This window comes from Brachyistius frenatus, unplaced genomic scaffold (genome assembly GCF_029030835.1).
Source record: "Brachyistius frenatus isolate BFR_SWC_R1_liver_20210118 unplaced genomic scaffold, ASM2903083v1 Contig_378, whole genome shotgun sequence".
NCBI classification, from domain to species: domain Eukaryota; kingdom Metazoa; phylum Chordata; class Actinopteri; family Embiotocidae; genus Brachyistius; species Brachyistius frenatus.
The window spans coordinates 195,001-209,401 of NW_027210977.1; the positions used below are offsets into that span (position 1 = coordinate 195,001).

At 44.6% G+C, this 14,401-nt stretch overlaps 2 protein-coding genes across 5 annotated transcripts in view; both read left to right on the plus strand.

The window, feature by feature from the left end:
• dgkzb (diacylglycerol kinase, zeta b) overlaps positions 1-4,693 on the plus strand; it is a 30,835-nt gene extending 26,142 nt beyond the window's left edge. For all 4 annotated transcript variants that reach the window (XM_069724470.1, XM_069724471.1, XM_069724472.1 and 1 more), the window contains 4 exons: positions 485-605; positions 693-729; positions 821-920; positions 3,872-4,693. In XM_069724470.1, the coding sequence (XP_069580571.1) occupies positions 485-605; positions 693-729; positions 821-920; positions 3,872-3,988 (375 nt within the window). In that variant the 3' untranslated portion in view covers positions 3,989-4,693. The remainder of the gene's footprint in view (positions 1-484; positions 606-692; positions 730-820; positions 921-3,871) is intronic.
• Positions 4,694-7,643: 2,950 nt separating this feature from the next.
• mdkb (midkine b) lies at positions 7,644-13,194 on the plus strand. The gene is made up of 5 exons (XM_069724489.1): positions 7,644-7,754; positions 10,472-10,560; positions 11,418-11,591; positions 12,363-12,521; positions 12,799-13,194. Exons 2-5 carry the CDS (start codon positions 10,473-10,475, stop codon positions 12,816-12,818), a joined length of 441 nt encoding a protein of 146 aa, XP_069580590.1. The 5' UTR covers positions 7,644-7,754; position 10,472; the 3' UTR covers positions 12,819-13,194.
• Positions 13,195-14,401: the final 1,207 nt, after the last annotated feature.

Here is a 14,401-nt window from a genome sequence, read left to right on the forward strand (position 1 = left end):
GATCCATCGTTCTGATTATTTTATTGGTTGTTGGCGAGACTTTGGTTCCTCTAAGGAACTTTTGCTGTGTTTCTGTTATTGTTCACATGAAAGCAGCTGGTTCTGGTTCTGGTTCACAGCCATGTGAATAAATGTTACTAAACACGAGTTCGGAACACAGAATCAGCACTTTAACTGAAGGAAACGAGCTGCTGATCCTTCAGAGCGACAGATCAGTAAGTTCAGGGGCTTCCTGAACGCAGCACAGTGATGCACACGGACCAGGAAGTAAGCAACAAGCTTGAAGAGACGACACTGAATACTTCCTCATGGAGGTCGTTACCTCCTGCTCCGTGTGCATCACTGTGCTGCGTTCAGGAACCCTCTGAACTTGTGAATCCATCGTTACTTTACGCTGCGTATAAAAGGACGTCGTGAGTTTTACTTTTGTTACTTTGCATGAATCTGAACTTAAACCCCATCATTGTCCCACGTTGTGGTGCAGCTGATGGAGCTCCACCAGCAGGGGGCGGACCTCCTGCTGCAGGACGCGGCCGGCTGCACGCTGCTGCATCACGCCGTGGAGGCCGGCTGCAAGGACATCGTCAAGTTCCTCATCGACAACGGTGAGAGACACGAGAGCAGGTGGACGGTCTGAAGCCTGAAGTAGACTTCCTGTCGTTGACTGATGTGTGTTTGTCTCGTTACTTCAGTGTCCACGGCTCACCTGGACGTCACGGAGAAACAGACGTGAGTCCCCGTCTGTCCTCTTTCATCACATTTATTCAGACTCCAGTTTTAGACGAAGACGGAGCTTCATGTTCCTGTTTTCCTGTTTCAGAGGAGAGACGGCGCTTCATAAAGCCGCCACCTGCTGCCAGAGGAGCATCTGTCACTTCCTGGTGGAGGGCGGGGCTTCACTCATGAAGACCGACCTGCAGGTAAAACAGCTGGAGTTTAACTTCACGTTCAAACAGCCGATCAGATCCGACTCACAACTCTGTCTGAAGTCCTTTCACGTCTTTTTTTTAAATCGTTCTCGGGTCTTAAAACTTGTTTTTTGAAGTTGTTTCGTGTTTTTTTTTTTTTTAAAGTTTTGTATCTTTTTGAAGTCGTTTTGTGTATTTCTGAAGTCGTTTCTTGTTTTTTTTTTAAAGTTTTCCCGTCTGTTTTAATTCATTTCTTGTCTTTATGAAGTCGTTTTGTGTTTTTAAAAGTTGTTTTGTGTCTTTTTGTGCTCTTTTTCTGTGTTTTTGTTGTGAACTGACACTGTTTTAATGAGTAATAACAGTAATAAGTTCTTAAAAGTTTTGCGGATGTTTCCGGGACAAAGCTGCGTTATTTTCTGTTAATTATATGTAAAGCAGAAAGCAGTTCTCCCTCTGTGGTTCTGCTGCTCGTCGTTGAATCCGAGACGTCGTTGAAGCCGAGACGTCGTTGAAGCCGAGACGTCGTTGAATCCGAGACGTCGTTGAAGCCGAGACGTCGTTGAAGCCGAGACGTCGTTGAATCCGAGACGTCGTTGAAGCCGAGACGTCGTTGAATCCGAGACGTCGTTGAAGCCGAGACGTCGTTGAATCCGAGACGTCGTTGAAGCCGAGACGTCGTTGAAGCCGAGACGTCGTTGAATCCGAGACGTCGTTGAAGCAGAGACGTCGTTGAAGCCGAGACGTCGTTGAATCCGAGACGTCGTTGAAGTCGTTGAAGCAGTGACGTCGTTGAAGCCGAGACGTCGTTGAATCCGAGACGTCGTTGAAGCAGAGACGTCGTTGAAGCCGAGACGTCGTTGAATCCGAGACGTCGTTGAAGCAGAGACGTCGTTGAAGCCGAGACGTCGTTGAAGCCGAGACGTCGTTGAATCCGAGACGTCGTTGAAGCCGAGACGTCGTTGAATCCGAGACGTCGTTGAATCCGAGACGTCGTTGAAGCAGAGACGTCGTTGAAGCCGAGACGTCGTTGAAGCAGAGACGTCGTTGAATCCGAGACGTCGTTGAAGCAGAGACGTCGTTGAAGCAGAGACGTCGTTGAATCCGAGACGTCGTTGAATCCGAGACGTCGTTGAAGCAGAGACGTCGTTGAAGCCGAGACGTCGTTGAATCCGAGACGTCGTTGAAGCAGAGACGTCGTTGAATCCGAGACGTCGTTGAAGCCGAGACGTCGTTGAAGCCGAGACGTCGCTGAAGCCGAGACGTCGTTGAAGCCGAGACGTCGCTGAAGCCGAGACGTCGCTGAAGCCGAGACGTCGTTGATGTTGAGTGCGCGACACTCGGCAGCTTCCTGCGGCATGAAGCGGGTCTGTGAGTCGTTCTCAGGACGGCGGCGGCCACCGGCCCGATCCGTGCCACCGCACTTTAAATGGATCTCCTGCAGGATCTGACCCACTTCTATAAAGTGATTAATGTTGTGTGTCATTGAGAAACGAAGCGCCACGGGATCCCCGGCCTCGCTCCGACACACACAAAGGCAGCGGCTCTCCGTCGCCATGGTGAAGCCAGTGGTAACAGGAAGCAGCTCATAATCTGAGTTTTTCTTCTCCTCCTCTCCACAAAGTGAAAAGAGTTCATGTGTTATTTAGCGTGTCGAGTGTTTGTGCCGAGCCGAGATTCACTGCCGGCCGAGAGACGAGCTGGGAGCGCTTATTATTTCTCACACCGTCAGTCAGTCAGTCAGTTAGACATTTAACAGCTTTGTTTCATTTGCAGTACAATTTTCCTCCTCAGTATTATATTCTAATTGATATGATTAAAAAAAATCACGTGCTGGCCCTTTAAACGTCTTTAAACGTACAGTATTTTTTCAAGTGGTTTAGTGTGAGGAATGCTCTCTTCTGATTGGCTCGCAGACCTCTGAAGTCAACAGGTATCCCGACTCACCTCTTGTGTCTGTCTTGTTTCACTTCCTGTCCTTTGTATGATTGTTGGCCCCGCCCCCTGATTTGTTTCACCTGTCCCTCGTGGTCCTTCCGTCCGTGCTGTATTTACTCTGCGTTCACGTTGTCGTATTCACCGTGTTCAGAGAACAGTCCGTATGAACGGCGCCCTCTTGTGCTATTCACAACGTCAGAACTCTGAATGATCGACAAGCCTCGAGTTCACGAGTTGTGACATGTTGGCAGATGTTTACAGAAAGGTCAAAGGTCATGGAGGTTCATGTTTGGTTGGATGTTAAGCTAATGCTTTGTAATTTTAGTCATGTAGAGTTTGTCTTCATAACCTAATAATAAGATAATAGATAATAGCCTACGTCTGAGGAAAATGTTTAAATAATTTTTTCCCTGTCTTTATATCTCCCTGTTAGCTTGCTAAATTGTTAGCCATCTATGTTGCTGTTACCTAGCAACAGTGTTTCTACAAATGAACCACTTGAACCCCCAGCATACGGTGTACACGACTTCCCATGTTGTAACCACGAGCTCATAAGTTCCATTTGAACGCAGCGTTAGCCCCGCCCCCTGATTAGTTTCACCTGTCCCTCGTTGTCCTTCCCTCCCTGCTGTATTTGAGTCTGTGTGCTCTTCTTCTTCCCTCGTCAGTTTGTTTAATTACCTGTCACTGCGTCAGACCACCTGAACGGTGTTGCCATGGCAACAGGGTTTTCCAAACATGGCAACACGCCGGCTCACGGCGTTGTTCCCTAAACGCTGGTGAGTCGTGGTGAAATCACAAATGTTCTCGTACCGGCGGTCGCAGATAAAAACAGGCGAATGTGAACGTAACGGTTGAAGAGTTGAAACGGAGAATCTGCCGGCCTCAGACTCCGGTTGTTGTGTAACTGCTGCGTGTTTCCTAACAGGTTGAAAGCTGTTGTTGTTGTCGGTGTCGTGTTTCTGGGATCCGGTCCGACCGGCTCGTCTGCGTTCTTTAAAGCTCGTCTGAATGTCGCTATGTTTCAGGGTGAGACGCCCAAACAGCGCGCCGAGAAGGCCGAGGACCAGGAGCTGGCCGAGTACCTGGAGAGCTGCCAGCATTACCAGATGATCCAGAGAGAGGACCAGGAGACGGCGGTCTGACCCCCCCTCCCCCCCATCACCTCCCCCGTCTGTCTTTAGGTCTTTCAGTTAAATGACTCCATGTCATGAAGAGTCTACGTCCGACAGAGCTTCTTCCCGTCCGCCTGCAGGGGGCAGCAGCACGAGGATCTTTAAGACGAGGCTTCGCTCCACATCCAGTCGGCCTCCTGTTACCTCAGAAAAGCTTTAAAACGGACTCAAACTAGTTTTTATTTTCAGCTCACAAAGACGTCTCCACGGTCTGAACATTAGCGCTCTGAGGGGGCGGAGACGAGAGACGAGCAGCTTCCCGTGGATGTTTCCTGCTCACCAATAAGTGTTTAGATATTTAACGTAGGCATCTACCTATTTATGATTTACTGTAGAGATAAACACGTTCTGCTTGTGATCGAACACAGAAGTTTAGATATTCCCGTCAAACATATGAGCGTTTTTGGGGTTGTTTTTTATTTTTGTTTTATTTTTGTCTGTTCCATGATAAGCAAGTGGCTGCTTTTTGTCGTGATGTGTTCACTGTAAATAGCTGAGACGCCCGGTAACCTTTAAACAGAAGTCAGATTCTGCCAAAGCAGCGAAGCCTGTGTGATTAAATAAAGACGTAACTTTAGCCGTCGGGAGGAGGATTTACTGTACGATGCTCAAATTATAACTGTTTGGTTTGATCATTTCTGAGTGACCTGCAAATAAAGCATGTCGGCACCAGTCTGCTGAGCGCAGCGTGACATCATTCCCAGGAAGTGTTTGGGTGAGCAGCTCCTCAAATATTCTGTTTTTATTCAGAGTCTCCATCAAATAACACGAGATGTTTGAAGACGACAGGAAATTTTCACGACACGTGTTCTGACATTTTTTAGCCCAAACAATCAAATACATTAAAAGTATCAAACCAGAGAAATGTCATGTTACTGTTATAATATTATATTATTCGATTCATGTTTCCATTATTCTACTATAAAAGATTAATTTTACTGCTGTAGTTTAAAGGTTATGTTATAAAAATATTAAAACAGCACATTATACAAGCTGAAGAATGAAGTGAAGAATTCATGTGTTCATGTGTTTGGTTAATAAAACCGACTGACAGCAGACGATGCTTCAAATCTGGATGTTGCTGCACAAAAGCTACAGATGTCTACATACGTGTTTTGTGATGTCACAGTGACCTTTGACCCTCAAAATCTAACCAGTTCATCCTTGAGTCCAAGTGGATGTTTGTGCCAAATTTGAAGAAGGTCCCTTGAGGAGTTTCTGAGCTATTGTCTTGACAAAAATGGGGAAAACACGAGGCCATAGTGACCTTTTAACCTTTGACCTGTGTAATCCTTCATCCTCACGTCCAAGTCAACCTTTGTGTCAAATTGAAGAAATTCTTTCAAGGTTTACCAGAAGTATCGAGTTTTGAAAGAATGTGGTTTATAAGTTGATAATAATTGCCACAGAACGTAAACAAAGATGGCCGACGAGTCTCCACTTCCTGCCACTGTACGAAAGTGAAGCTGAAATCTGTCAGAAACGTTGGCTGATATTTTGTTCTGGAGATAATGTCTGCAGGAATGACTGGGGGCGGAGGCATTGTATTGAGACCACGCCCCCTTTGTACCCATATTTGAGGCCCCATTTTTTAAACCTTTTAAACCCATTTTTTTAACTGCTAGCTGTCGAGCTAGCTGCTAATCAGCGACCAGTGTCGGTGGATACATCCGATAACGATGAAGTCGAGCATTTTTTTCTAAACGTAGTTGCAGCGGTGGTTGAGTTTCATAACAATCCGTTAAAGCTGCTCCAATAATATAAAAATGAACAAACTGATGAACAAAAACATGAACACTTGAACAAACATCAAGGTAATAAGACAAACTTGCTAAAACCAGATTTGGCTAACATGGAGGGGCGGGGCTTATGGAGTATGCTGCAATCAGCCACCAGGAGGCGATCCAGATATTTTGGCCTCACTCATCGTTAGCCGTCATGTCATCCATCTTTATTTACGAACAAACTCGACGCCACAAACAGACGGGTTTTTAAAGATAATAAACATTAAATAATTATTAGGTTACAATGATCAGATGTACAATTTAATTTTTTTTTCCAACAATTGATATTTTATTCACATTCTACAGCTGACATAAATGTGGTGAACCAGAAAAGTGAAAACTCAAAAGTACACGTTGAGCTCCTGAATAACGAACCGCGTGGATGCTTTTTAAAATAGAGAACGTGGTTTTATTTTCAGGTTGGCCGGCTGTTTACTGGACAGTGTGATGCAGCAGCAGCAGGGAGGCTAAATAAGAAAACAAGTCCTGAGGAAGAGGAGGAGCAGGAGGAGGAGGAGGAGGAGGACCTGAAGGAGGACAGGACGGTTTCCCTCTCTCCACCCGCCTCCTGCTCACTGTAACAATGGGCTCCAGGCATGAATGAGCCATCGGAGCATCGGGAGGGACGGGACAGACTTTTATTCTACTGACCATCACTGAGAGCTCAGTAGAACTCAGTAGAACCCAGAGGAACTCAGTAGAACCCAGAGGAACTCAGTAGAACCCAGAGGAACTCAGTAGAAGCACGTGAGCTGAAGTAGATATTTTATACCAAGTAAAACAGTTTAAATCTAAAATCTTGATTTAATTCAGTTTGTTCAAACCAGGAAAAAAATGACAAAATTTGTTCTAATCTTTGTTATCCAAAATAATCCACCTGACAGATGAGACTCAACGTGTCTCTTTAAAATGTGTAGTTTTATCTTGATTGAGCTTTATTGGCTTCCAAGTCCATAAAATGGTTCCGATGCAGAAGTGTCTTCAGCTGCAATACCAGCGAGTGCCACTAGAGGTCGGCTCCAAAAAGCCTCCGGCTCCATAGACTCCCATTCAACTTCTCTCATCAAATCCAAAGTGAATAAAATGTGTCCATCAGTTATCTCGGTGTTGTTAGCTAAAGTCACTCCTTCTTCTTAGTTTTCTGGAGGTCCATCTGAAAATAATCCCTCATTCATTAGAAAAGAAGATTCAAGAAGACCTGTTTTTGGAGGCGTGTCTGTTTGATTGACAGGCCTGTGGTGCAGTCAGGTTACAGCTATCGGTGGGCGGGACGTAGTATCATAGACGGACAAAATCCAAACTGATGATGAGACGATTTATGACAGATTGTTGAAATCAGCTGCTCTCGGACCTTCTTGCAGGTGGAGCCGCCGGATGTGACGGTCCTGGGTTGCCGTGGTTACCTGTGTGCGGTTGTGAGGCCGGTAGGATGTTCTGAGGAATTCTCTGAAATCCTGTCGGAACATTCGGTTCATTGCAAAATGACACATTTTAGAGCGGGCTTTTATTTTGAAATGAAAACACTCAAAACATCAAGTGATTCTGCCACACACACACACACACACACACACACACACACACACACACACACACACACACACACACACACACACACACACACACACACACACACACACACACACACACTTCATTTTATGCTGATGAGCTGAACTTGTTTTCCTCCTCAGGGTGGATTAAAGCATTGTGATGTCACCATGCGGCTGGTTTTTCAGCATTGTGTGTGTGTGTGTGTGTGTGTGTGTGTGTGTGTGTGTGTGTGTGTGTGTGTGTGTGTGTGTGTGTGTGTGTGTGTGTGTGTGTGTGTGTGTGTGTGTGTGTGTGTGTGTGTGTGTGTGTGTGTGTGAGGGCTTGTTCTGGAGCTGCTGCAGCTGAAGGCAGCGACAGAAGGCGACGACTCCACAGCTCGACTGGCTGCTCCTCTCGGCCGACACGTAAGTCTCTTTCCTGTTTTTCTGAGCTTTCAGGCAGAAATCTTGTTGTTCAGCAGACGTTGTGTGTTTTTATTTTAGTTTTCACTTCTCACAGATCAGAAAACAGAATCTGTGAGGAATTACAGCGGAAACAGAGAGTGGGTTATTGGTGTAGTTGCGGAACAGGAGGTGAATCTGCAGCTGAAGGATTTACGTCTATAAAATCTCTGGTTTGTTTTCATGTGAGGAGGAAAAGGTTTATTTTAAATCAGCTTTATTTTGAAAGGGTTTTAAGAAGTTGAATGACGGGAGAAGTTGAGCTGACAGCTGGTTTGTCTCTTCGTGTGTGACAGTTCTGTTTCTGCTGATCGACGGCATGTTCGTTTATTTGTTTGTTTGGCTTCAGATTATTGTTTGCTGTTTGTTTTCTGTTTCTGACTTTTAATCTGAAAGGACGGCAGGAAGACTTTTAAAAACCTTTATTGAAAACAGCTGCGTCTCCGTGACGACAGGTTTCTGATTTTGTTTCATCTTCGCCTTCAAGCTGAAACTTCTTCAGATGTTGATGTTGAACTCTGTCGACGTTTGTTTTCGCGTCCTCGCTGGTCGCGACGCTGCTCACGCCGGGGGAGGTGGGGGAGGTGGGGTGGGGGGGGGAGGGGGGACTCACGCTCTAAACTCGCTCTCATGTCGGCGTCCGGATGTCAGAAATGAACCCCGAGATTCAGGAGGAAGTTCTCTAAATGTCGTTCCTACTTCTGAACCAAAGGGAGCATCCCACTGCTTTTCTTCACGCTAAGATTTCATTGTTCACGTTTCCATTCAGGGTGGGGAGGACAGGGTGTGTGTGTGTGTGTGTGTGTGTGTGTGTGTGTGTGTGTGTGTGTGTGTGTGTGTGTGTGTGTGTGTGTGTGTGTGTGTGTGTGTGTGTGTGTGTGTGTGTGTGTGTGTGTGTGTGTGTGTGTGTGTGTGTGTGTGTGTGTGTGTGTGTGTGTGTGTGTGGTGGTGTGTGTGTGTGGTGGTGTGTGTGTGTGTGTGTGGGGGGGGGGGGGTCCTGAGAGGTGGCAGGGAATCTGTGTCGGGCTTTAGAGAAATGAAACCAGGCTAGAGGAGGCTTTGTTTTGAGCCAATGAATCAGTATTCTTTTGAGGGGAAATCTAAAGGGTCCTTTCAGACACTGCTTGCCCCCCCCTCCCCCTTCCCCCCCTCCTCCTCCCCCTCCTCCTCTTCATTGATGGAGGACAGACTGGAGGCCTGCTGAGAGCCGGTTCTTCTCCTCATAAAAGGCCGCAGGAGGAGCAAGAGGAGCAGGATTTGCCAGCTGACATGTGAAAGAGGAGCGTTGGTTTAATGGAGGCCTGAAAGACGAGTCTGTCATCTGGCACAATGACAACAGAGCGCCGCGGAGGGAGAGAGGGGCTTTATGGGTAATTGACTCTCTTTTTGTCCGAGCGGAGCCGAGAGCCCGACGCTCCACGTTTGTCCCGACGTCCCCGTGTGACGCTGCTCGGCTCCGTCGGCGGAGGAACGCTTTAATTCTCCGGAGACGAACATCTGAAACGTGAAGGAACAATGTGAATACATTAACCTACTTTATAATCTGTCCACAATACTCCCATTATCAGCTGGACGGAGACACGGACCATCTGGACCAGGCTGAGGACACCGGGCCGGGTCACGCTACTGTCCAACATACTGTCCATCATACTGTCCAACATACTGTCCATCATACTGTCCATCATACTGTCCAACATACTGTCCATCATACTGTCCAAGATACTGTGTCTCTGTGGTTGTTTTGTGTCTCTTTGTGTCTCGTTGTAGTTGTTTTGTGTCTTTGTGTTTCATTGAGTCAATCATTTCAATACAGAGGCTATGGACCCCCCCTGACCCCCCCGGCCTGTGTCCATTGTCCATTAAGCCCATTCAGTGATCCCTCCATGTGTCCATAAGGAGTCCCAGTGAGCCTCCCTCCCTCAGTAACACATCTATCCACATGGCAAATATACACCTGTTTGTTTGTTTGTTTGTTTGTTTGTTTGTTTGTTTGTTTGTTTGTTTGTTTGTTTACTCCACAGTGATCACAGTCAGAGACGACTCAGATGTGTCTGAGTGATGAAGGCTGCACTGTTGTTTTAGATACAACAACTACAATGTGTTTTAATCATGGTAGTAGTAAGTAGTTCCAACCCAGAGATCTGATTGGTCAACCGTAACACCACGGATAGTCACGCACTTACAGTCCTAGAGGAGGCTAGCTGGACCGGTTTGGTTTGAACACATGACACGGAGCTAAAATGTTAAAAACACATGAGAACATGATATCTTTGTTCATCAGATATCTTTGTTCCACAGATATCTTTGTTCATCAGATATCTTTGTTCATCAGATATCTTTGTTCCAACCAGCTGATCAGTTTAGTGTTTCTATGTGTTGTATTTATTCAGTTGGAGGAGAAATCCTCTCTGTTGCTAGGGTGGTTGCTAAGGGTCGGACTACTTCCTGGAGTATGAAAACAATCAGTCGCGTCAGTACTCTTATGTAATGTACATTCCATTCCACGTGTTGCCATGGAAACGGAGATCGCACAAATAAGTTCTGTTTACGTGTTTTATTTCGTCGGTAACACGTATAATCACAACGTAACACTCGAGAGGCTGCTCGTGAAATATTGCTGAAATGAATTGCGATGAATGATTTGTTCGTCCTGTTTTCGGCTGCCGTGTGTTTGTGTGCAGAATGCGAGGTTTGTTCTCCGTGACGCTGCTGCTCCTCTTCGCCCTGACGATCACCGCCGAGGCCAACAAACGAGCCAAAAACCACAAAGGTGAGACTTTCATCGAAGAGTACAACTGACTTTTTAACTTTCTGTGAATGAGGCTGAATGTCGGTTCACTTGAAGGAATAGTCAGACAGTTGGGAAATGCTTTCGTGTCAAGATAGAGATCAACAGATGACTTCATGAGACACAAAACGTGGGGAAGCAGCTAGCCTAGCTTAGCATAAAGACTGGAAACAAGTGGAAACAGCTAGCCTAGCTTAGCATAAAGACTGGAAACAAGTGGAAACAGCTAGCCTAGCTTAGCATAAAGACTGGAAACAGGTGAAAACAGCTAGCCTAGCTTAGCATAAAGACTGGAAATAGCAGGAAAGAGCTAGCCTAGCTTAGCATAAAGACTGGAAACAGGTGAAAACAGCTAGCCTAGCTTAGCATAATGACTGGAAATAGCAGGAAAGAGCTAGCCTAGCTCTGTCCAAAAGTCCCAACATCCACCTCTTAGCACCCGACAGAATCCTGATTAATATTAAACCGTTAAAAATGACAAGTGGTGGTTTAAAGGATTAAATGTCATTGTGTGTGTGTATTGTGTGTACTGTGTACTGTGTACTGTGTGTACTGTGTGTATTGTGTATTGTGTACTGTGTAGTGTGTGTACTGTGTATGTGTACTGTGTGTACTGTGTATGTGTACTGTGTGTACTATGTGTACTGTGTATGTGTACTGTGTGTACTGTGTATGTGTACTGTGTATGTGTACTGTGTATGTGTACTGTGTATGTGTACTGTGTGTACTGTGTATGTGTACTGTGTATGTGTACTGTGTGTACTGTGTGTACTGTGTGTACTGTGTGTACTGTGTATGTGTGAGCTGCTGACGTGCCTGTTGGACTCTCTGCTCCTCAGGTGGGAAACATGAGAAGACCCGGCCGGCGTCGGAGTGCTCGTTGGGGGAGACTCAGTACGGGAAGTGTGTCCCGGCTCACGGAGACTGTGGAGAAGGTCTGAGGGAGGCGACCTGCAAAGAGCACACGGAGAAGATCCACTGCAAGATCCCCTGCAACTGGAAGAAGGACATCAGTAAGACTGGGCTCTCTCACACACACACACACACACACACACACACACACACACACACACACACACACACACACACACACACACACACACACACACACACACACACACACACACACACACACACACACACACACACACACACCGGTTCAAGATGGACCCCTCCAGCGAGGGAACATTCATCATTGTTGTTATTTACTCTTGTTTACTGTTGTTGTTGTTCTGTGTCTTCTCGATGGAGTCGTCAGTAAATATTCCTGCTGAAGTTTCTTCTAGTTCAGCTCACAAACATAAAACCCGTTTTTAAAGCCTTCATGTGACTCGGAGCCTCTGATTGGTCATCTGTTGAGCAGGCGGTTCCACTCTTCTCCACTGGAGGGCGCCGTTATACCAGAGACGGCATCAAACCTGCAGCTGGTTGGAGTTCAGAGGAAGAAGCAGCGTGTTGGTGTCCTCTGGTCAGATCGATCTGATCGATCATATTGATCTGATCGATCTGATTGTCTCCTCCCGGTTCATCTGGACTGCTGAACCTTCTCTGAGACAGACAGGGCTCTTTTTGTCTGATTATTCCCAATTTTTCCTGTCTACTCATTTTTAAAGATTATTCCTATATTTTCACATTATTCTATTTTTTTCCATATTTGTCCTAATTTGTCTTGATTACTGATTTTTCCAGATTTTTCATGTATATTACTGACTATTCCTCATTGTTCCTGATTATTCCAAATGATTCCTGATTAAAGCTGTTTTGTTTCCTGGTTCCTCCTGCAGGTGACTGTAAGTATAAGTTCGGGCCGTGGGGATCCTGCGACGCCGCCACCAACACCAAGAGCCGGTCAGGAACGCTGAAGAGGGCGCTGTTCAACGCCGAGTGTCAGGTCACCGTCAAGGTGTCCAAACCCTGTTCCCCCAAAGTGAAGAAGACCAGAGGTGAGACCAGAACCTGAACACAGAGCAGAACCATTCAAACATCAAATAGATAAATAAATAACTGATCAATAAATAACTGATTAATAACTGATCAATAAATAACCGATCAATAACTGATCAATAAATAACTGATCAATAAATAACTGATTAATAACTGATCAATAAATAACTGATTAATAAATAACTGATTAATAAATAACTGATGAATAAATAACTGATTAATAACACAACTGACTGAAACACTCGGACTAACTTCAGCGTCTGTTTCTGTCTTCAGGGGACAAGAAGTCAAACTGAGGGACGGACGGCGGCTCAGAGGACAGTGGGACGTCTCATCCATCGTCAAACACAAACAAACCGAGAGACTTGTCCAAATCACAGCACCCCCCCCCCACTCCTCCTCCTCCTCCTCCTGCTTATCTGGACTGAAGCTTTCCTCCCTGTAGCTGATGAGAATAATGTGGTAGCTGATAGTTCGTAGTAACCGTGACTCTGATAGTCCTAAAAGCTCGTCCAGTAGCTCAGAGTGAATTAACGCGTCGCCGGTTCGGTCACCGGTTCGATCCCCGTCAAACACGTGATCAATCTATTTTTGTGAACGACAGATTTTCGATGATGCAGGCTGAGACTTGTATAAATGAACACATTAAATACTGCACATTGTTTTGGTGAAGAGTCTGGTCTGTTCATTGGTGCACACGCAACACGATGATGATGATGATGATGATGATGATGAAGATTATAATACAGAGGTTCAACGTGAGAAAAACAATTTAGAGAAGGAATTTACAAATGAAATATGAATCATCAATAAACAGTAAGATAGTTCATCATTTAAAAATATTAATGAATTTATAATTAAAGGAATTTAAAATCTATCAAAAATATAGTTTAAAATAGAAATAAATAAATAAATGAGTGGGATTACAAATTAGATTAATATCGATTTTAATCAGGAATTGAAAGGCTAGTTTTAAATTCCCGCTGCTTTTCTTTTTCCTTCTTTGCTATTCTATCGCTTCATTTACCTTCTATTCACTTCTACGAAGTTTTACTAACTGCACCGTTGATCGCTCTTCCATAACATGTTTAAAAGTCATTAATGTAATATAATGCTTGAATGTAATGTTTTGGGATGTTAATCATCAGATTATGGACGACAGACTTTACTGAAGGTCCATCGGTCGATACGACGTCGCTGGTGAAGCTGCTTTTAATCAAACGTTAGACTTTGTTGTCTGAAATTTGTAAAAAGCAATTTATAGTGTTTCTTTTTTACAAGTTGTTGGTATCCAGGGAGAATGAGTAGATGATAGATAGATAGATAGATAGATAGATAGATAGATAGATAGATAGATAGATAGATAGATAGATAGATAGATAGATAGATAGATAGATAGATAGATAGATAGATAGATAGATAGATAGATAGATAGATAGATAGATAGATAGATAGATAGATAGATAGATAGATAGATAGATAGATAGATAGATAGATAGATAGATAGATAATAGATAGATAGATAGATAGACAGACAGACAGACAGACAGACAGACAGACAGACAGACAGACAGACAGACAGACAGACAGACAGACAGACAGACAGATAGATAGATAGATAGATAGATAGACAGACAGACAGACAGACAGACAGACAGACAGACAGACAGATAGATAGATAGATAGATAGATAGATAGATAGATAGATAGATAGATAGATAGATAGATAGATAGATAGATAGATAGATAGATAGATAGATAGATAGATAGATAGATAGATAGATAGATAGATAGATAGATAGATAGATAGATAGATATATAGATAGATAGATAGATAGATAGATAGATAGATAGATAGATAGATAGATAGATAGATAGA

Coding starts and splice junctions, on each gene's coding strand:
- mdkb (XM_069724489.1), top strand. CDS start 10,473: ATGCGAGGTTTGTTCTCCGTGACGCTGCTGCTCCTCTTCGCCCTGACG. Junction 10,561..11,417: donor ACGAGCCAAAAACCACAAAG/GTGAGACTTTCA, acceptor TCTGCTCCTCAG/GTGGGAAACATGAGAAGACC. Junction 11,592..12,362: donor CAACTGGAAGAAGGACATCA/GTAAGACTGGGC, acceptor TTCCTCCTGCAG/GTGACTGTAAGTATAAGTTC.